General features: G+C 41.0%; 2 protein-coding genes across 7 annotated transcripts in view; both read left to right on the forward strand.

Moving 5' to 3' along the window:
* Positions 1 to 11240, forward strand: part of AMPD1 (adenosine monophosphate deaminase 1) — a 28885-nt gene extending 17645 nt beyond the window's left edge. For all 4 annotated transcript variants that reach the window (XM_012466640.2, XM_012466641.2, XM_064372669.1 and 1 more), the window contains 11 exons: positions 1524 to 1743; positions 2276 to 2405; positions 3448 to 3642; positions 4244 to 4375; positions 4668 to 4831; positions 8349 to 8475; positions 8659 to 8822; positions 9470 to 9590; positions 10255 to 10428; positions 10589 to 10699; positions 11061 to 11240. In XM_012466640.2, the coding sequence (XP_012322063.2) occupies positions 1524 to 1743; positions 2276 to 2405; positions 3448 to 3642; positions 4244 to 4375; positions 4668 to 4831; positions 8349 to 8475; positions 8659 to 8822; positions 9470 to 9590; positions 10255 to 10428; positions 10589 to 10699; positions 11061 to 11219 (1697 nt within the window). In that variant the 3' untranslated portion in view covers positions 11220 to 11240. The remainder of the gene's footprint in view (positions 1 to 1523; positions 1744 to 2275; positions 2406 to 3447; positions 3643 to 4243; positions 4376 to 4667; positions 4832 to 8348; positions 8476 to 8658; positions 8823 to 9469; positions 9591 to 10254; positions 10429 to 10588; positions 10700 to 11060) is intronic.
* A 3896-nt stretch (positions 11241 to 15136) lies between these two features.
* The window catches only part of DENND2C (DENN domain containing 2C), a 74958-nt gene continuing 67712 nt past the window's right edge, over positions 15137 to 22382 (forward strand). For 2 of the 3 annotated variants that reach the window (XM_021672713.2, XM_021672715.2), the window contains exon 1: positions 15137 to 15202. The gene's annotated coding sequence lies outside the window, so the exon portion shown is untranslated. The remainder of the gene's footprint in view (positions 15203 to 22382) is intronic. The other variant, XM_021672714.2, reaches the window with a different exon arrangement.

The raw sequence follows: 22382 nt of genomic DNA on the forward strand, positions 1-22382 counted from the left end.
ACTTAATCTCTTCTCAATTCCTTTAGCAGAAATTTTATGTGCTTTAAAAGGTGGAAAAAATAATTCTCATAAGGATTATAACTCTTATAATAATAATTTATTTTATATCTCTTTTTACATTAAAGCCACTTTAGGTGGAGCACAGAGGATTCTTAGGGCAGTGAAACTATTCTGTATGATACTGTAAGGATGGATACATGTCAGTATACATTTGCCAAAACCCATAGGCTTTGAGTGAACCCTAATGCACACTAGGGACTTTGGATGATTATAATGTGTTCATGTAGATTCATCTGTTATAACAAATGGACCCTCTGATGAAGGATGTCTAGAGTGGGGAGTGGATGTGTGTGTGTGTGGATGCAGGGATTGTAGGGAAACTGCATTTTCTTTTTTTTTTTTGAGATGGAGTCTTGCTCTGTCACCCAGGCTGGAGTGCAGTGGCACAAACTCTCTCACTGCAACCTCCACCTCCCGGGTTCAAGAGATTCTCCTACCTCATCCTCTCAAGTAGCTGGGACTACAGGCATGCAGCACAACAACATCACACCTGGCTAATTTTTGTATTTTTAGTGGAGATGGGGTTTCACCATGTTGATCAGGCTGATCTCGAACTCCTGACCTCAAATTACCCACCTGCTTTGGCCTCCTGAAGGGCTGGGATTACAGGCATGAGTCACCATGCCCCGCCTGGAAACTGCATTTTTTACTCAATTTTACTGTGAACCCAAAACTGATCTTTAAAAGCCTATTTCAAAAAATACTCTAAATTAAGCCTAATAAAAAAGATTGGCTTAAATAAGGTAAAGATCCAAATTTATTTTTTAACTGTAGTTTGACTTTTATTTTTATGTTATTATCTAACAGCTAATAATGCGCTCTAAACAGAAAGCCTTTGATGATCAACTTCAGTAAATAATTAAGATTGTTTATAAGCAGTATATTGGTTACTTTATGTAAACAGTACTTCCAAAGAACTTGAAAATCATCCTTACACTAGATAATATATTGTTTTCTTTTTGTTTTTTTGAGACAGGATTTCCTTCTGTCGCCCAGGCTGGAGTGCAGGGGCGCGATCTCTGCTCACTGCAACGTAGCTCTCCCGAGTTTAAGTGATTCTCCCACCTCAGCCACCTGAGTAGCTGAGATTACAGGCTCATGCCACCACAGCCCAGCTAATTTTTGTATTTTTAGTAGAGACAAGGTTTCACCCTATTGGTCAGGCTGGTCTTGAACTCCCGACCTCAGGTGATCTGCCCACCTTGGCCTCCCAAAGGGCTGGGATTTACAGGCGTGAGCCACCACGTCTGGTCAACATATTACTTTCACAGTCATTTTATATTATTAATTTAGTTACCTTTGAAAAATAATGCAAAAATAAAGGTTAGCTTAATTCCAGACAATTACAACTTAAGTACCAGATTCCAAGCTAATGAGATGTTGTAGTATTTCAGATTTCAGTTATTTTTATGTGGTAGTTCATCCTATGTGCTAATATATTATTCTGTGTTTGATTGAAAAAGTCTTTACTCCTCCTGTGAAGAAGGGAGAAGATCCTTTCCAAACAGACAACCTTCCTGAAAACCTGGGCTATCACCTCAAAATGAAGGATGGTGTAGTATACGTCTATCCTAATGAAGCAGCAGCCAGCAAAGATGAGCCTAAGCCACTTCCTTACCCAAATCTGGACGCCTTCTTAGATGACATGAATTTTTTACTTGCTTTAATTGCTCAAGGACCTGTGTAAGTATTTAGCAAGACCTAAACAACTAGTACTACTACTACTACTGATAGTAAGACTAAGTATGTACTAAATGGGTACTATGTTCAAACACTGTATGTACATTGTTCCTTTTACATTGTACATTGTTCCTTTTATTCCTTACACTTGCTCTGTGAGGTGGTTATTTTCATAATTCCAGTTTTATGAGCTGAGACTTTGAGGAGTTAAGTAACTTGCCTAAAGTGACACAGCTGGCTGAGCCAGGATTCACACTCAAATCTGCTGACCCCAAAGCCAGGACATTTGACTTTGAACAACACTCTCTCCACTGATTTTTAAGATACCTTTCCAGGTTCTACCTCATTATTATGTCCAACATTGTTGAAAAGATTAAGCCCTTGGAGCCCACTACTTCTCGGTGAGATTAACTACAGAGTAAACTGAAAAGTTTGTTTCAATATGAATGATAAAGGTCTCGATAGTTTCAAAATTGTGACTGTTTTTCTTGAATGTCTGCAATTTTTTGGAATTACGTAATTTTATGTTTCACAGTAAGACCTACACCCACCGGCGCCTGAAGTTCCTCTCCTCCAAGTTCCAGGTCCATCAGATGCTCAATGAGATGGATGAGTTAAAGGAGCTGAAAAACAACCCCCACCGAGATTTTTATAACTGCAGGAAGGTAAACATTTTAGTTGCTCAGAGGTAATTCCTGGGCAAAAGCAATCCAATTATTTCTTGAGAAGCACAAGAAAACAGTGTGTTTCTGATTAATCTAAGATTTCCACAGGTTCAGTGGATTTTAGTAAAAACAGATACATTATGTCTAAACGGTTAGGGTTAAGTGCCATTTCTATTGTTTTTCCCCATAGAAAGGTTTGCCACATTTTTAACATAAAAAATTATAATTATCATTGACAACAAAAATACAACCACAACAACAACAAAACATTAAAAATGACCATTCTAGAATTTGAAAGATCTTCCTTCTAGTCCTTTTTCTTTGACTTCCTGACTCTACGACCTTGGAGGAAGTGACTAAATATTTTCATTTCAGTGTCCTCATTTGTAAAATTGAGAACTACATCTTCCCAAGCCAGTTCACATGAGGATTGTGAATATTAAATGAGTTAGCCTAGAGATTGTGAAATCCAGTCAACTAGAAACACTTCCAAGGTGTGTTTTGACCATTAAAATGATTACAACGAAGTGGGAATAGGAAATATATGAGCAGAGATTCAGGCCCAAATCCTGCTTAGCTACCTATACAACTTTGGACTAAATCTGCTGAAATTTCAGTGTATAAAATTTAGTTATAAGAATATCTACCTCGCAAATGCCATCACTGTGTCATGGCTTCATAATTTCAATCCTTTCTCCTTAGGGGCTGAAAGTTACGGTAGTTAATTCACTTCCAGCTGTGTTTCAGGAGTGAACAATGGTCCAGAAGAATGTTGTGTGGATCAGACATAGGAAATAAATTGGATGTACAGCTACACAGAAGAAGCAAGCATTACTATTGCATCTAGCCTAAACTTTCACATCCTGTTATGCGCACATCATGGTTGTAATGAGTTCTTTATTGCTGAAGCACTTCCGTCAGCTCACATCCTCATTATTTACTTTGTCCCAACACAGTGGGATTTGCAGCACCATATCCTCTAAACAGAGTAGGATAGCTAAGGCTGATTGATGTTTTTTTCTTTCTCTAAATGTACACACAGGTGGACACCCATATCCATGCAGCCGCTTGCATGAACCAGAAACATCTGCTGCGTTTTATTAAGAAATCTTACCAAATTGATGCCGACAGAGTGGTCTATAGCACCAAAGAGAAGAATATGACCTTAAAGGAACTTTTTGCTAAGTTAAATATGCATCCTTATGACCTGACTGTCGATTCTCTGGATGTTCATGCTGTAGGTTGAAACGGCAATGTCAGATTCACTTTAATTCTCAGAACCTCACATCTTTCTCCTACAAGCCCTCCCTTCTCAGAGCCCTCTTAACCATTTTGGCTTACCGTGCTGCCTGAAAGCACCACAGACAATTTGACAATTTTAAAGTTTGCTCATTGTCACCTGTCCCAGTAAAATTCTGTTGTTTTTTTTTTTGAGATGGAGTCTTGCTCTGTCGCCAGGCTGAAGTGCAGTGGCACAATGTCGGCTCATGCAACCTCTGCCTCACTGGTTCAAGCAATTTCCCTGCCTCAGCCTCCCGAGTAGCTGGGACTACAGGTGCGCCACCTCACCCAGCTGATTTTTTTGTATTTTAGTAGAGACAGGGTTTCACCATGTTGGCCAGATGGTCTCAATCTCCTGACCTCATGATCCACCCGCCTCAACCTCCCAAAGTGCTGGGATTACAGGCATGAACCACTGTGCCCAGCCCCAAATTCCATTTTTGGAGCCCAATGCCCTTCCCCACTACCAGGCCCCAGTTCTGCTTGACTATTTTCTAGCTCTCTGTGTCCAGACAGCTCTGGCAAAAATACATTTCTGCTCTTTTTTCCTGATTCAGGGACGCCAGACCTTCCAGCGTTTTGATAAGTTCAATGACAAATACAATCCTGTAGGAGCAAGTGAGCTACGGGACCTCTACTTGAAGACAGACAATTACATTAATGGGGAATATTTTGCCACTATCATCAAGGTGAGGAGGAACGAATCAGATCTATGGTACCTGGCATGGTTCTTGAGAAAAGGGACTCCAGCCTGGGTAGTAAGAGTGAAACTCTGTCTCAAAAAAAAAAAAAAAAAAAAAAAAAAAAAAAAATTTAAAGACCTCTATTCCTAAGGTAGAGAAATTAAGAGTGCGGTTTCAAGATTGATTAAGGATCTGACCCTTTCGGATTCTGAAAGGAATAGAATGGGAATCTCCTTTCCCGAGACCCCAGAGGAACTTGTGGGAATCCCTGGCTTGGACTTCTCTGTTGGCTTTGCAGGAGGTAGGTGCAGACCTGGTGGAGGCCAAGTATCAGCATGCTGAGCCCCGCCTGTCCATCTATGGCCGCAGTCCTGATGAGTGGAGCAAACTCTCCTCCTGGTTCGTCTGCAACCGCATCCACTGCCCCAACATGACATGGATGATCCAGGTGCCCAGGATCTAGTATGTACCTGCCCATCAGAAACTCTAAAGCCTGCCCTGTCTCATCTGCCTCAACTCCCCTGCATGAACGAGGAATGTGTTGCCCATCTAGAAAGAAATCAGCACTCACTATTGGGTCCTGCATGCTTCGTTTTGTCCTTTCTGCATGCAGCACTCTTAACCACAGACAGGAGCTAGAAAGATCATTTCAGTTCAGTCCTCTAATTTTATGAGGATCATAAATATCTGGCTGAGAACGATTAAAATTACAATAGAATAAGAACTATGTACAGTTTGGTACACATTTTCTTTCACCTGGTCTTCTTCTTTGTGTCAAGTCCATTCTTTCCCATGCTCATCTCTACTGGGATGTGGCTTTCTTATATCAGAACCTTTACCACTGTCTGTTGACTGTCTCACCTGCAAGCTCTCAAGTTCTCCACAATCAGTGAGTATTTATCAATGGTATTGTTGAGGAAGTCATCTCCCTCTCATACCACCTGCTATCATTCATCGCCTTCAGGGATGGCTTCTCTTTCGGTTTGTCCAGTATCATTGATCTTTTTTTTTTTTTTTAAAAAAGAAAGAAAAAAAGAATGAAGAAGAGGAAGAAAAAGAAAGAGAAAGAGAGAGAGAGAGAGAATGGGAGTATTGCTTTCCTGCCCAGGCTAGAATGCAGTTTAGAAATGGGTATTGAAAACCTCTTTTATACCAATAATTATACTTAATGATGTCGACAGGAAGGAATAAGGGAAGAAAATAACAAACAAGCAGCCAAACAATATTTCATTTAAACCTATGAAATGCTATGCGATTACTGAGGAGTGATTTACTTCCAATTATGTAGTCACTTTTGGAATAGGTGTGAGGTGGTAATGTATGTTTTGTGTATTTGAAGTGGAGAGTTCTATAAATGTTTATTAAGTTTACTTGTTCCGGGTCTGAGTTCAAGTCCTGGATATCCTTGTTAATTTTCTGTCTCGTTGATCTGTAGAATCGTTAGCTCTTCTTGTTACATTGATCCTTTTGCCATTATGTAATGTCCTTCTTTGCCTCTTTTGATCTTTGTTGCTTTAAAGTCTATTTTATCAGAGGCAAGAATTGCATCTCCTGCTTTTTATTTATTTGTTTATTTTTACGGTCTGTTTGGTTGGTAAATCTTCCTCCTTCTCTTTGTTTTGAGTCTTTGTGTATCGTTACATGTGAGATGGGTCTGGATGCAGCATACTGATGGGTTTTGGCTTTTTATCCAATTTGAATATATATGAGTTTAATACTGCCATTTGATGCTAGCTGGCTGTTTTGCCCATTAGTTGGTGTAAATTTTTCATTGTGTTGATGCTCTTTACTTTTTGATATATTTTTGGAAAGGCTGATATTAGTTGTTCCTTTATATGTATAGTGCTTCTTTCAGAAGCTCTTGTAAAGCAGGCCTGGTGGTGGTGAAGTCTCTAAGCACTTGCTTGTTCGCAAAAGATTTAATTTTTCCTTCGCTTATAAAGCTTAGTTTGGCTGGATATGAAATTCTGGGTTGAAAATTCTTTTCTTTAAGGATGTTAAATATTGTTCCCCACTCTTTTCTGGCTTGTAGGGTTTCTGCTGAGAGATCTGCTGTAAGTCTGATAGGTTTTCTTTGTGGGTAACCTGACCTTTCTCTCTGGCTGCCCTTAGTATTTTCTCCTTCATTTCAACCCTAATAAATCTGGTGATTATGTGCCTTGGGGTTGGTCTTCTTGAAGAATATCTTTGTGGTGTTCTCTGTATTACCTGGAGTTGAATATTACCCTGCCTTGCTAGGTTGGGAAAGTTTTCCTGAATGATATCCTGAAGAGTATTTTCCAACTTGGATTCATTCTCTTTGTCACATTCAGGTACACCTATCAAACGTAAATTAGGTCTTTTCACATAGTCCCATATTTCCCGGAGACTTGGCTCATTCCTTTTTATCCTTTCTTCTCTAATCTTGTCTTCTTGTTTCATTTCACTAAGCTGGTCCTCGACATCTGATATCCTTTCTTCTGCTTGATCAATTCGACTGAAAACTTGTGCATACTTCGTGAAGTTCTCGTGTTGTGTTTTTCAGCTCCATCAATTCACTTATATTCCTCTCTAAATTGTCCATTCTCATTAGCATTTCGTCAAACCTTTTTTCAGGGTTCTTAATTTCTTTGCATTGGGTTAGAACAAGTTCTTTTAATTCGCAGAAGTTTCTTATCACCCACCTTTTGAAACCTGCTTCTGAAAATGGAACACCCTCTTTCTCCATTAAGCCTTGTTCCGTTGCTGATGAGGAACTGCGATCCCCTGTAGAGGGAGAGGCATTCTGATTTTGAGTATTCTCTGCCTTTTTAGGCTGGTTTCTTCCCTTCATTATATATTTATCCCTCTGTCGTCTTTGTAATTACCAACTCTAACTAGTTCTCTGAGCGGACGTCCAACTTGTTGATTCCCAGCGCCGAAATCTGAGCAATCCACTGAGTGGTGTTAAGATTGATAGTGCTTTTCTGCCTGGGAATCTCCAGACTCTGCACCAAGAACTGCCACGCTGAGGTGCCAGCAAAACCGCCGCACCGGTCACAAGAGTCGCCCTGGCAACCGGTGGGGCTCCTCCGCTGGGAATCTCTTGGTCCGTGAGCAACAAAAATTTGTCTGAAAGTGTGGTGTCCTCTCGTTCTCTGCACTTTCACTGGGAGCTACAAGCCCGAGCTGCTAGTGATCAGCCATCTTGGATCTCTCCCCATATCATTGATCTTTTATCTAACTTAGGTGTTTATATATTTTCTGGCTACCTGCCTTTGTGTTCCATGTGACCTGCTGCAATGCAAGAGTTTCATCCTGCCTTTTTAACCCAAAACAGTAATTTTTTGACTGGGATAATACTGCCTGTCTAATAGGCAGAGAGGCAGTAGGTTGGTTAGGAGTATAGACTCTGGACTCAGAGTGGCGATACTTGAATCCTGGCTCTACCATTTAGCTGTGCAACTTTGGGTTAAGTTATATCACCTATTGTGCCTTAGTTTCATCATCTCTAAAACAAGGTAAAAACAATACCTAACTTATTGAGTTGTTATGTGGATTACATTAGCTAATACTTCTGGACACTGAGAAGAGTGGTTGGCATGTATTAAATGCTATATAATAGTTTGTTAAATTGGATCAGAGGTATTCTTGGTATCATTTCATGCTCACTATCTTGTAGCTGCACACATATATAAATCATTGAAACTTTTATGACATAATTGCTATATTCCTCTATGTGGACTCAGCTGTGAAGGTTTAGTTTTCTTACAATAAATGTTTGTAAAAAAGATGGGGGCATAGGGTCCACCCAAAAATTTTTACTTCCTATGTCCAGCCCAAACTGAATCCCTTTCTATAGGTAACCAAGAAGAACATATGAGGAGCATGAACCTAGGATAGATATACCAAGTCTTTTCCTGTCCATGACATTTGGTCCTCTGGTTTCCTCATACTGGGTGGGGCTAACAGTCCTAAAAATCTTTTTTTTCTCCTAAATTCTTTTCATTCTTGCCTCTAGTGATGTGTTCCGTTCCAAGAATTTCCTTCCACATTTTGGAAAAATGCTGGAGAATATTTTCATGCCAGTGTTTGAGGCCACCATCAACCCCCAGGCTGACCCAGATCTCAGTGTCTTCCTCAAGCATGTAAGCATGACCCTTCAGGCCTTCGTACTGATGCTCATGAACCAGCCTTCCTATCTGGTCATGACTAATTCTCGGTGCTTATCTCTTTCTGTTTGGTCTGTTCCTTTGGACCTGAAAGTTTGTGTGAGGACTGGGACCCTGCAGTTGGACTGAACCCACTGCATGGCTCACTTTTCCTAACAGATCACTGGCTTTGACAGTGTGGATGATGAGTCCAAACACAGTGGCCACATGTTCTCCTCCAAGAGTCCCAAGCCCCAGGAGTGGACATTGGAAAAGAATCCATCTTACACTTACTATGCCTACTACATGTATGCAAACATCATGGTGCTCAACAGCCTGAGAAAGTAAGTAGGAGAGAATCGGAGCTACGAGGGCTTATTCGACACAGCTCTTTTCCTCATACATTGACACTTAAGGTGGTCAAGGGCCTCAGTGCATTACTATGATGCTTTCAATTGGCCCAAATCAGAAATTTCTTTCCCTTAACTTTTTTCTTCAGTTTATTTCTTTAGGGGCAAAAATTGATATTTTGATGCTTTCAATAATTTAATCAGTTCCTTTTTTTGGAAGTTTAGGAATTTATACTAATCATTGTGCAATTAATTATAAAACTTCATTTTACCCTTCTTGATATACTTGGGTAAGGAATAAGTAGAGGGAGATTATACTGGGATTTTCTGGAAACATTTCTCCCTTGAAGTGTGAATGGAATAAACGATGAGATGGTGATATTGGTAACTTTCCTATTGAGACTGAAGATATTTCCATCCAGGCTATCAAAACTTGACTTGCTTCCTTACCCCCATATCCACTGCTGCCTCTCTTTAGAAACTTTGTATTTAGCAACAATTAAGATTATGATTTGGGGCTGTTTTGCTGAATTCTTTGGATGGCTTCCTTCCTTCCAGAGTGTTCATTTTTCTACTGATTTTTCCTGTAAATCACTCCATACCCAGAACCTGCAATTCCTATAGCAGTTTTATTTCCCCAGGGAACGAGGCATGAACACATTTCTGTTCCGACCTCACTGTGGGGAAGCTGGAGCCCTCACCCATCTCATGACAGCATTCATGATCGCAGATAATATCTCTCATGGCCTGAATTTAAAAAAGGTGAGTTGGAAGCTCTCTTCTTAACTTTTATATTGGAGCTAGAGGAGTCTTTTTTCCCTTAACCAACCATACTGTCACAAGTCATTATCAACACTGGAATCATATTCAAATAGAGCATAAAAGATTTTTTAGTTTAGTGCAGTTCATTCTACAGAGAGAAGTCCAAGGACTTGCTCAAGATTACCTAGCTAGTTGCTGTCCGAGATAGGTTAAGGAGATCTCCTGACTTCTAGCTTAGAATCCTGATAAGGGATAGTTCAGAGATGGCCTGGCTTACCTTAAGCTAGTTTTTGCCAGATTTCTTGTTATAGAATGCTTCAAGATTTTTTTTTTGTGAGAGTCAGAGCTTTCTTGTGGAGAGAGAAAGCAAAGAATGTTTCAAGGCAAAGTTTTTTGCCTGAGACAGACCATCTAGCATAGGCAATTACAGATTGAATAAACAATTTGGTTTGACTCAATCCTTCTGAAAATTAGTGTATCCTAAATACACTTATTCTAAATAGCATTTACATTGAAAAACTCCTAAATTCTCCTTAAGGGACTTGAAGAACAAGTGATAATTTTGTTGAAAGCTGAAGCTTAAGGCAGACCACGAGATTGTACTGTTTCTAGTTTGTATTCCTTTATCAACATCTTTAAATATTTTTTCACTTTTCTTTTTCAGAGTCCCGTGTTACAGTACTTGTTTTTCTTAGCCCAGATTCCCATCGCCATGTCACCGCTAAGTAATAATAGCCTATTTCTAGAGTATGCCAAAAATCCTTTTTTGGATTTCCTTCAGAAAGGGTTAATGATCTCACTGTCTACAGATGACCCAATGCAATTCCACTTTACCAAGGTATAGTATGGGCCTGGGCAATACAAGTACATTTTACTGGACTGTTGTTTTCCATCCAGAATTTGAAAGTCAAATCAAGGTATTTGATTATTCTTTGAGCAGGATACATATTATTAATTAATTCATTACTCTTTTTTCCTCATTTAATAATTAACTGTAGGAGCCCCTAATGGAAGAATATGCTATTGCTGCACAAGTCTTCAAGCTGAGCACCTGTGATATGTGTGAAGTGGCAAGGAACAGTGTCTTGCAGTGTGGAATTTCTCATGAGGTAGACCTGTCCTTGAATGGCTGCCCTTCTGATATAGGGTCTGCTAACTTGAATACTGAAAAAGTAGTGGAGAAGCACATGTAGAAAAATTGTCCCACAAATCATATGCCATTACTATAGATAGGGACTAGAAGGGATTATTCTATCTCCTTGCCTATGCCTTCTGGGCAAGGGAAGTAAAATACACTTGATTTCTCAGCAGACTGTGAACACTGAGGCACTAAATGAGTGCTTTTAATGGTTTATTATTATTCTTTTTTCAGTGGCTAAGGTAAAGAAGGAATTTTTGTAAAGAAGGCAATTATTGTCTATACTAGGGTGAAAAGAGACAACAGTCATTCTGCATCCTTTTCTCTTTCAGGAGAAAGCAAAGTTTCTGGGTAACAATTATCTTGAGGATGGCCCTGCTGGAAATGACATCCGGAGGACAAACGTAGCCCAAATCCGAATGGCCTATCGCTATGAAACCTGGTGTTATGAACTCAATTTAATTGCTGAGGGTCTTAAATCAACAGAATAAAATAAGTAAACTAAATAATAATTATAAGGTTTGTTCTTGGGTTGTTGCCGTGTTTAAAATGAAGAAACTGAGGCCAGCAGGAAAATAATCCAATGCAAGGGAATTTATTCAGGCTCCCGGGTGAGGTCCTGTGGTTCGGACAGGAGGGGCCAGAGAAGTCGCGCGGACTCCTCTCAGGCTCCGGGTTTTATAGGGAGTGGAGGCGTCTGATTGGTCGTTCCCCAGGTAAGTGGGACAAGATGGAGGGGAGTAGGGCCCGGATGGAACAAAATGGAGGGGAGTGGGGCCCAGATAGGACAAAATAGTAGGCATGGAGTGGGGCCTGAATAGGACAAAATAGTAAGTAGGGAGTGGGGCTTTTTCCCCGGGCTCTGGGGGGGGGGCGGGGTGTGTGTGTTCAAGCTCCCGGAGAGGGAAGGGGGTGTGTCCGAGCTCCTGGAGAGGGAAGGGGGCGTGTCCGAGCTCCCGGCGAGGGTAGGAGGCATGTCCGAGGTCCCCGCGAGGGAGGGGGGTGTGTCCGAGGTCCCCGTGAGGGAGGGGGGTGTGTCCGAGGTCCCCACGAGTGGAGGGGGCGTGTCCTAGGTCCCCGCAAGGGGAGGGGGTGTGTCCAAGGTCCCCACGAGGGAGGGGGGCGTGTCCGAGCCCCCAGCGAGGCAATCGGCCTTACAATAATGTAAGTGAGATTCTCATTGTAGAATTTGTATAATAGTTACCTGTTATCAGTCCCTACTATAAACCAAGGGCTATATTAGATGTTCCACTGATGTCATTTCATTTAATCCTTCTCGCAACCTTTATAAGGTAGATATTATTATCTCCATTTTGGGGAAATTAGTACACTAAAGTCAGTAAGGTTAATAACCTGCACAAGGATATACCTGGTGAAGGGTAGCAGTGGGAACGTAGGTTTCTCTGACTGCAGTCTCTATGACTTTCGGGCAAAATATCCATTAAAGCTGGGCAAAAATACAAGAAAATGACTTTTTGGGAGATAGATAGACTTTTGGTTTATAGAACGAAATTTGCTTAAGGCACTTAGAACCATTAAAAAGTCCTTTGACAGCCGGGCACGGTAGCTCATGCCTATAATCCCAGCACTTTGGGAGGCCGAAGCGGGCGGATCACGAGGTCAAGAGATCAAAACCATCCTGGCCAACATGGTGAAACCCCCTCTCTACTAAAAAATACAAAAATTAGCTGGGCGTGGTGGCCCACGCCTGTAGTCCCAGCTACTTGGAAGGCTGAGGCAGGAGAATTGCTGGAATCCGGGAGGTGGAGGTTGCAGTAAGCCGAGATCATGCCACTGCACTCTAGCCTGGCGCCTGGCGACAGAGCAAGACTCTGACTCAAAAAAAAAAAAAAAAAGTCCTTTGACAAGGTGTAAGTGAACAGTGAATAGTGGCTTTCTTAGACAAAACTAGAAGGTGCACCCCAATATAGAAAATCAGTACTTATGAGTTATTATACTCAGGGAGAATTTTCCTTACAAAAGAATTCTTAGCTTTAAGGATGTGATTGACAATAAGATTATAGTGAGCTAAACTGGTACATTTCAAATGATTTTGCTTACCAAAGTAAAATGTACATATAACTTTTAAGAAGCAAGACTTCCAAGCACTTTTCTCAGTATAAAGAAAAGAGAAAAAGAAAATTAAAAAGAATTAAAAAGTTTAAAAAATTATAAAAAGAATAATTAAAAAAAAAAAAGAAGCATGCCTGTTACTCAAGTTCAGGTGAAATTCCAAATGAACAGATGATACTTCCACACATACAACTGTGTTGGTGTGTATGGCTGGGCTGATATTTCATTCAACTTACTCAATAAACAATTATTGACCAAATAGCTAAAGTATTAGGTACTATTCTAAGCACCAAAGGTATACAGAATATGATTTCATTCCTATACTCTAGTTGTCCTCTGCATGAAGTTATAGAGTACGTGGCTATAAGTAAAAAAAGAGAATTTTATGAAATGTCTCAGAAACTAGTGATTTTTTTTTTTTTTTTTTAGATAGGGTCTTGTTCTATCACCCAGGCTGGAGTACAGTGCAGTGGTGCAATTACAGTTCACTGCAGCCTCAACCTCCCAGGCAAATTCCTGCAAGCTTCCACATTCTGTACAGGCAGCTGTAAGCATAGGTGTAACCCTGATGGCATGTTTGTACTAGCTCTGGTATAAGAATCTCTTCCTGATTTCTGAAGTTTTGTTTGTTAAGTATTTGTAAGTCCTTTAAAGAACCAGATTTTATTTTATTTTGGCTTCCTCATCATCAAAATAATACAAATTGCTACATTAAACACTGTATTCTCAGGCTTCAAAGGGCATTAGCTACCATTATGTATATCTCCATTTTACCCATGAGAGGGCAGTAGAATACATGCATGTGAATTCATTATTACATCTACAAATTTGGTTTCACATGTGATACTTGGAATTCAACGTGCCTCATTTTGCCAAATAATCTTCCTGAATGCAAAGGTCAAAAAATACATTTCTGGGCTGGGTACAGTGGCTCATGTCTGTAATCTCAGCACTTTGGGATGCTGAGCCAGGAGGATTGCTTGAGCCTAGGAGTTGGAGACCAGCCTGGGCAGCATAGTAAGACCCTGTCTCTACAAAAAAATAATACTAAAAAAATTTCCCTGGGGGTGGTGGTGCATGCTTTATAGCACTAGCTATTTGGGAGGCTGAGGTGGGAGGATTCCTCCAGCCCAGGAGGTTGAGGCTTCAAGTGATCTATGATTGGGCCACTGGACTCTGGTGTTAGTGGCACAAAGCGACCCTATCTCAATAAATAAGTAAATAGATACATTAGATATTTTTTTTTTGATGGTGGAAGCCCATAAAGATGAGTGTTCAAAATTTACTACAAACAATATCCACATTTATTTCCTTATTGGGGCATGATCTTTTTTTTCTTAAGTATGATCATTACTCCCCCCCACATCATAGAATGTAATTTCTGTTTTACTGCCTACACAGCTTCACAACGGTTTGAGATATGCTGCCTTTATTGTCTGGGTTAAGTTCGCTTATGACAGTCATCTGTGATACGTAACTAAACACTTCTCTTTCTGGTAGTCTTCTATTTTGGTACCTCTGCGTGAACAAATGTAGGAAGAGTTTGGTCACCAGATCCAGGAGGCTCTGGCTGGGTGGGGCGGGGCGAGGCGGGGTGGGGTGGTTAGCGAGTGCCTGGGAAACAGGCTCAACTGATCCTTGTCCGGCAGCCTCGGTGAAACTGGGTTACGGCTTGCAGTAGACACAACGCCATGCACATACCTGGGCAAGAACGTGTTGCAGGCGGATCGCTTAGGCATGTGTGTCTCAACAGGGCGTGGGGGCTGACCTCAGGCACTGGGAGTATCAAGGCACCCCTGTTCTGAGATTCCAAGCCCGAGGTGCTGCGGGAGTTATTTGCTTCTCTCGACGTTTCAAGTTGGCACCGTACTGCAACTGTTTGCTCACGAGGTCAGCCACGGAAACAGTGCTTGGATTCCCTGATTAAGCAAGGCTTCATCTTGTTTAGTAGTGAAGAGTCAACCTTCACATAAAACGTAGGGTCGTCGCCTGGGGGCCGATGCGACTGCAGGCACGGCGAGGGCAATGGAGCTCTGGCTCGAGGGCTCAGCCGGACGACGGTAGCGCCGGTGCGGTCGCCCGCCTGCTGGCACTGCAGCGTCGCTGCGACCCAGGTCCTGCCAAGGTTCTGGCCATTCAGCGGACCTGAGGCGCAAAGGCACTGAGGTTCCCTTCACCGCGGGCCGGGGCGGTGCTGCGGGGGAGGGGGGGGGCGGGCAAAGCGTGACGGATGGGAATAGGAGCCAATAAAAACTCAGCCTTGCCAGGCCGGGCGGGGTTAGAGGTGGGGCAGCAGCCGGGGCGGGACCTTTGGCCGGGCCTGCGGGGGCGGGAAGGAGCGGACCCGAGTGAGACTCTGGAGACCAGCCCGACTGCAGAGGCAACGTCGGGGTCCAGACAGGTAGGAGTCGGGTGATCCGGAGCGGGGTGTCAAGCGGCAGGGACTTCGGACGCTCGGGGCGGTTGGCATTACCCTCTGGGCGTCGGGCGCGGGGCTGCGCCGCAGCGGCGTCGTCCACGGAAGGTTCGAGCCGAGCTGGTGGAGGTGGCGTCCCCGCGCCCCGCGGTCTCTGCACCTCCTTGGTCTGGAGGAGCAAAAGGGTGTTGGGCCCAGCGGACGCTCGGCTTTGGGATGTCCTCTCGTGGCCACACGGGTTGTGGCGGAGCCTGGCTGAGGGTATCCTCGCCGCTCACCTCTGGGGCTTGGGAACCCCTCGGCGGGGCGCCGCTCTTTGCTGGGGAAGAGAGAGGGAGCGCCCCGCAGCCTGGGGGAAACGCGGCCTTTAGCCAAGATTAGCCAGTGAGCTTGAATTTAGACCTGCTGTGATGATGCACTTCTAAACAATTTTTTGCTTTTTTTTTTTTTTTTTTGGTGTTTTGATTCTTAACAGCATCTAATAAGCACAATACCGAAAGTTGTCAAGTAGAATTTTAATTTAAAAATCTGACAGTGGAACATTTAAGAGCATTTAAGTAACTAGTGCTGTGTAGCATCTGATGATTAGATTATGACTCAAAAGGCTCAAGTCTGGGGCCAGAACCCACGGAACCAGATGTGATACCTCGGTCAAATTAACTTCCTGGGCCTCCCTTTCTGTAACTGTGAAACTGGCAAGTTCATGACTATGGGTATTCTCTGCGTCAAATGAGATGAGTGAGAGTATTCTACAGTGCCAGATATTTGAACGTGCGTGTGGAGCATGTATATTCTGTGAAGCAACTATTAAGTGCCTGGTGTGATTCTCTTGCAGTGTTTTAGATAAAGTGCTAGATCCTTGCTTACTGTGTAAATAAGTTGTTTAAACTCTTTTTACACAAAGTCACCATTGTTTGAGTGTGTTCTATTTTTCACTGATCGATGAAATTTTATAGACTAGCACAGTGGTGTTATCTATACACTTGCCGAATCATTTACCATGAAGTCTGTAGCAATCAAATAATGTACTTCTTTGCGTTAGCTAAATAGTTGTCATTTAAGATACCTGCGAAAGTAAGTTTGGGATATTGCTCCAAATCAAGACTTTTATTTGTTTTTGTGAATTGAGGGGCTGCTTACAGGAAGATTTAAATCCTTCAAAATATAGTTAATATATGGCCATATTTTTTCATGCAGCCTTTATTATAGACGTTTTTGTTCTTTACTGTGGGGGTGTGTGTGAGGGATTTTAGTGGGGAGATGGGAAATAAAAAAGAAAATGGCAGTTTTGTAATCCGTAGGCTTTTGCTGGGGATACTTGTAGGCCTGTTCTGAGTTTGCCAGGCAGAAACCAGGAAATGTAGTAATTATGTGTCTTGGTCTTTCATTAGTTGGTGTATGTGTGTGTTGAATATGGTAGTACGTTTTTTAAATGCAGCAATAAAGGAAGAATATTCATTTTTCTTATTGACAATAAGCAGTTTTCGAAAGCTGAAAATTATATTACATTTAAAGGATCTGTAGTGAGGCTTAAGTTATAGGCAAGAATTTTAGACCACTGGATACCAAGATCAAAATAAATGAAGTAGTAGAGGGAAAATTACTAGTGAATATAAGTTTTTTGGTGTTGCTTTAGAAGTTTTACTTAAACATGTTTCAACAAGTCAGTGGAGGATGGGTGTTTTGAAACTACTTTAAAACATGAATTTTAAACATGTACTCCATGTATAAATTTTTCTATGATTTACAATTTTTTGATCTTGGAGGTCTGAAACCTTACATTCACATTGTTTTTTGAGGGCCTATTGTATTCCAAGGCACAAACTGATATGTATGTAAGAGCAGTATGTAATTCCTTTCATCTAGGAGATTACACTCTACCAAGTGGGTGAAAATAAGTACCGAAAAAGCAAAAGCTGTTTTTAAAGCGGATGGTAACAATAACAACATCAAGTAGCATTTGTTGGTACCTACTCTGTGGCAGGCAGTATTCTAAATTCTTTACATGTAATTAACTTATTTAATCCTCACAACAGCACATGAGGGACGTTATTATGATCATCTCATTAAGAGGCATAGAGAGGTTGAGTAACTTGGCCATGACTAGACAACCTCGATAGCAGAGGTAGGATTCAAATCAGTCACCCTCCAAGGACCTGATTGTAACCTTTGCACTATACTGAGTTTCAAATTCTGTGAGTGAGATATAATTGAAATATAATAAGTATTTTAAAAAGAGGTCTATAAAAAATTTATTCAAAAAGAAGGAAAGAAAGAGGAAAAAGTAAACTGGTATTGCAATATATAGAAGTCATGTCCAAGATACGATTTAATTATAGTTTGTATGTAGGAACCCTTTTTTTTGTTGTTACCGGTGAATGACATGGGGTTGATTCTAAGCTCTCAGTCCCTCAATAATGACAGTTATGGCATTATCTTAACAATATGAAGTGCTTTTTTTTCATTAAGAAGTTAAAAATATCTGTTCTTAGATGGTCAGTTAAGTGTGAGATTCAAGAAAAGAAAATACTTCCCTATTTTCAAGAAGCTTATAACCAGACATGTAAATAAGTCCCTACAATTTCAGCATGATAAAAGCCATAAAGAAGTATAGATTTAGGTATGTTTGAAGAGTTGCCAGGAAAAAAAAAAGAAGTATAGATAGAGTTTAATGGGAACACTAATGAGGAAAAATAATTCTGCATGTGGTAGGAAGGAGGATTGGAGAGAAGATACAATATTTAAATCTGGCTTTGAAGGATGAATGGGAGTTTGCTGAAATGGGTCAGGAAACAGGAGATATGAATGAAAACCAGGGATAAGTGTGTAAGTGTATGGTATGTTTGAGGAATGTTTTGTAGTCCATTGTCACTGAAGGTCAGAGTGTATAGAAATGGGTGGTTGGGCTAAAGGAGAGGGTGCCTGGAAATAAGATGAAAAAAGAAAAGTGCAAAGCTTCCTTGCTGATTGCATTAGGATCACTAAAATTTCTAGATAATGTGGCATTCAGTTTCCTTCATTTGGAACACAGAAATGAGTAATTCAGTTTGGCAGGATGTTTCACTAAAAAATATAGTGTTAAAAGTACTTTTAATGCTTTGAAGTACGATATAAGACAACATTACAGACTTAGGTAAGTAAAAAGTTATGATTCAGAAAAAGAGGGGAAAGATGTCTTCTGGTGCTAGGTCCTGAAGAGCCAGAGTATCATGCTAAGGACTTTGGACTTGATTCTAAAGACAATGGAGAGCTAGTGAAGGATTTTAGATACAGGTATTTAGGAAAGATAACCTGAAGATGGCTTGGAGGCTGGATTGGATGGAGAGAGGCAAAAGGTAGGGAGATAAGTTGGGAGACTATTGCTATTGAAATAGCACAGATAAGAGAGGATTAGGGCCTGAAGTTGGAAACTAGTAATAGGGATGGAGAGGAGAGGATAGATAGTGAAGGTGTGGAATTGACAGGGCTTTAAAATCAATTGGCTCAGAAGGTGAACAGAAAAGTAAATGACTTAGTTTTTTAGCTTGAAAAACTGTTTGGATGAAGGGTCTTTATTTTTTAATGTCGGAGGAAGATAATTGTTTCCATTTTGAACATGTTGAGTTTGAATTGTCTTTGGAGCATTCAAGTGGAGATGTCAAGAGAGGCTCTAGAGTCCAGAAGCCAGGCTGAAATTGGTGATTCAGATTTCAGAGGTAGCAGGAAGTGTTAATTGAAGCTGTAAGAACAGATTAAATTGAATATAGAATTAGAAGAGAAGAGGACCAAGAATAAATAAATGATTTGTTTTATATAAGTAGAAGGGATTATTTATCTATGCTAATTTTGTCCCTTGAATTATTATTATAAAGCAATGAAATGGGTATTAATTTAAAGTTGAACAACTTTTACATTCAGATGAGTCCTGTTCTTTTAAAATTTCATTTGGGACTCACTCATTTATTCCAGAAGTACAGACACTCCTCAATTTTCAATAGGGTTATGTCCCGATAAACCCATCATAAGTTGAAAATATAGTTAGTCAGCATATGATAAACTTACAATGTATTTATCTGAACGTAGCCCCATTGTGAGTTAAGGAGAGTACTGAGCACATACTGCTTTGGCATCATCATAAAGTTGAAAAATCAGTAAGTTAAAGCATCATTAAGTCAGGGACTGTCCTTATTGCCCAAAGTATTATTGGCGTTTCTCTTTCTAAAAAACTTGATAGCAAATTCACAGCTACACAAGAACATTGATCTTCTGGCTTTATTATGGAATTATTTTTCTGTCTCTTTATTTGCATGGCATGTATAGCTTATTTACTTTTTTTTTTTAAGAGACATGGTCTTGCTCTGCCACCCTGGCCAGAATACAGTGATGCAATCATAGCTCACTGCAGCCTGGACCTCTTTGGCTTAAGAAATCCTCCTGCTTCAATCTCCTGATAAACTAGGACTATAGGCATGCACCGCCACTATTTTTTATTTTTATTTTATTTTTCTTGAGATAATCTTGTTCTGTCACCCAGGCTGGAGTGCAGTGGCATGATCTCGGCTCACTGCAACCTCTGCCTCCTGGGTTCAAGCAATTCTTCTGTCTCAGCCTCCTGAGTAGCTGGGACTACAGATGCACACCACTACACCTGGCTAATTTTTGTATTTTTAGTTGAGATGGGGTTTTACCATATCGGTCAGGCTGGTCTTGAACTCCTGACCTCAGGTGATCCACCTGCCTTGGCCTCCCAAAATGTTGGGATTACAGGCGTGAACCACGGTACCTGGCCTGACCCCCTGATAATTAAAAAAAATTTTTTTGCCAGGCGCAGTGGCTGACACTTATAATCCTAGCACTTTGGGAGGCCGAGGCAGTGGGTCACTTGAGTCAGAAGTTTGAGACCCACCTGGCCGACATGGTGAAACCAAACCTCGTCTCTGCTAAAAATACAAAAATTAGCCAGACTATAATTCCAGCTACTTGGGAGGCTGAGGCAGGAGAATCACTTGAACCCAGGAGGTGGGGGTTACAGTGAGCTGAGATTGCACCATTGCACTACAGCCTGAGAGACAACAGCAAAACTCCGTCTCAAAAAAATTTATGTACATATATATGTACATAATATATATATATGTACATATATATCTATACATACATATATATATAGTGTGTGTGAGTGTGTATGTCTGTGTGTGTGAGTGTGTGTGTGTGTGTGTGCTGGTCTTAAAGTCCTGGGCACAAGGACTCCTTCTGCCTCAGCTTACCCAGTGTTTGGATTACAGGCATGAACCACTATGCCTGGCTTCTGTTTACCTTTAATCAAAGCTTTGAAAGCATATTCCTATCCCAACACTGGATCTTTAGTTCTTGGAAGTCATAGACAAAGCTTAGAAAACAACAAAAGACTGTGTGCCCATGCCCATAATTGGCACGTTGAAAGGCCAAGGCAGAAGGATTATTTGAGCCCAGGAGTTCTAGACCAGCCTGGGCAACATAAGGAGACCTCATCTCTACAAAAAATTTTTAAAAATTAGCCGGACATGGTGACATATGCCTGAGGCCCCAGCTGCTTGGGAGGCTAAGGTGGGAGAATTGCTTGAACCCAGGAGGCAGAGGTTGCAATGAGCGGAGATTGCACCGTTGCACTCCAGCTTGGGTGACGAGTGAAACTCCGTCTCGAAAAAGAAGAAAAGAATAACTATATGGTCTTCTAAAGCAGGGGTTAGCAAATATTCTTTAAAGAGCTAGATAGTAAATATTAATATTTTATACTTTGTGTGCCATACAGTCTCTGTAACACCTACCCAATTCTGTCGAAAAGCAGCCATAGACAACACTTAAATGAATAAGCATGCACTGTGTTCCAATAAAACTTTATTTATGGACACTGAAATTTGAATTTCATATAATTTTCACATCATAAAATGTTATACTTATTTGATCCCCCCGCAACCATTAAAAAATGTGAAAACTACTCTTAACTCAGAGGCCCTGCAAAAATAGGCAGTGGGCCAGATTGGCCCACAGGTAGGCCATAGTCTGCCAGCCCTAAGGGATCTTCTTTGAAATACTTGAATTCATAAGCTTGGTTTAGAAAAAAGTCATGGTTCTTCAAAATTATACCTCCTGTTTTTAAATTCTTGTACATTTCTTAAAATAACTAAAACATACTCATTCATCCTCCATTTCTCATTAAAATGGAAAATATTCCCTTAACTGGTTTGGAACCTGAGATACAGAGAAGTAGATTAACTTGTACAGAGTCAGAATAAAAAAGTATATTTACAATAAAACATTGATCTTTTCGCTTCCGTGAAAGTGGGGCCATTGAAACCTGGCTGAAATAAAAGACAAACTTGAAGGGGTATTCTGCACTGGTTCCCAGAGTGTTAGTCAGGATGGATTTTTTTTTCTCTTTTTCTTCTTTGCCTTCAATGAATAATTTTTATCCTAAAGAAAACACGACAATGTTTTCACTTCATAAACAGTATATTAAATTATAAGACTGAAGCATTAAGTAAATGATAAGAGAAGAAAATTTAAAGGACTTTTTTACACCTATCCATCCCAGGTGTTTACCCTTTTTTCTTTTCTTTCTCTCTTTCCCTTTCTTTCTTTCCTTTCTTCTTTCTTTCTCTCTCTCTCTTTCTTTTCTTAGAAGGCCATGGATCTTTCTTTCTTTCTGTTTTTTTTTTCTGTCTTGTCTTTTTCTGTCACACAGGCTGGAGTGCAGTGGCACCATCATAGCTCACCGCAGCCTCCAACCCCTGGGCTCAAGCGATCCCTCCACCTCAGGCTCCCAATTAGCTAGCACTACCGGTGCACACCACCAAGGCTGGCTAATTTTTAAAAAAACTTTTTGTACAGATGGGATCTGGATACATTGTCTAGGCTGGGCTTGAATTCTGGGCTTGGGATCCTCCCATCTCAGCCTCTCAAAGCACTGAGATTACAGGTATGAAGCCGCTATGCCTGGACCCTGTTTTTGAGGAAGAAATTCAAGATTTTTGTTTTGTTTTGTTTTGTTTGTTTTTTTGAGACAGAGTCTCTGTCCGTCGCCAGGCGCCAGGCTGGCATGCAATGGCACAATCTCGGCTCACTGCAACCTCTGCTCCTGGGTTCAAACATTTCTCCTGCCTCAGCCTCCTGAGTAGCTGGGTCTATAGGCGCGCGCCACGACACCCAG

This window comes from Aotus nancymaae, unplaced genomic scaffold (assembly GCF_030222135.1).
Source record: "Aotus nancymaae isolate 86718 unplaced genomic scaffold, 86718_ANA_hifiasm-v0.15.2.pri h1tg000007l, whole genome shotgun sequence".
Lineage (NCBI taxonomy): Eukaryota > Metazoa > Chordata > Mammalia > Primates > Aotidae > Aotus > Aotus nancymaae.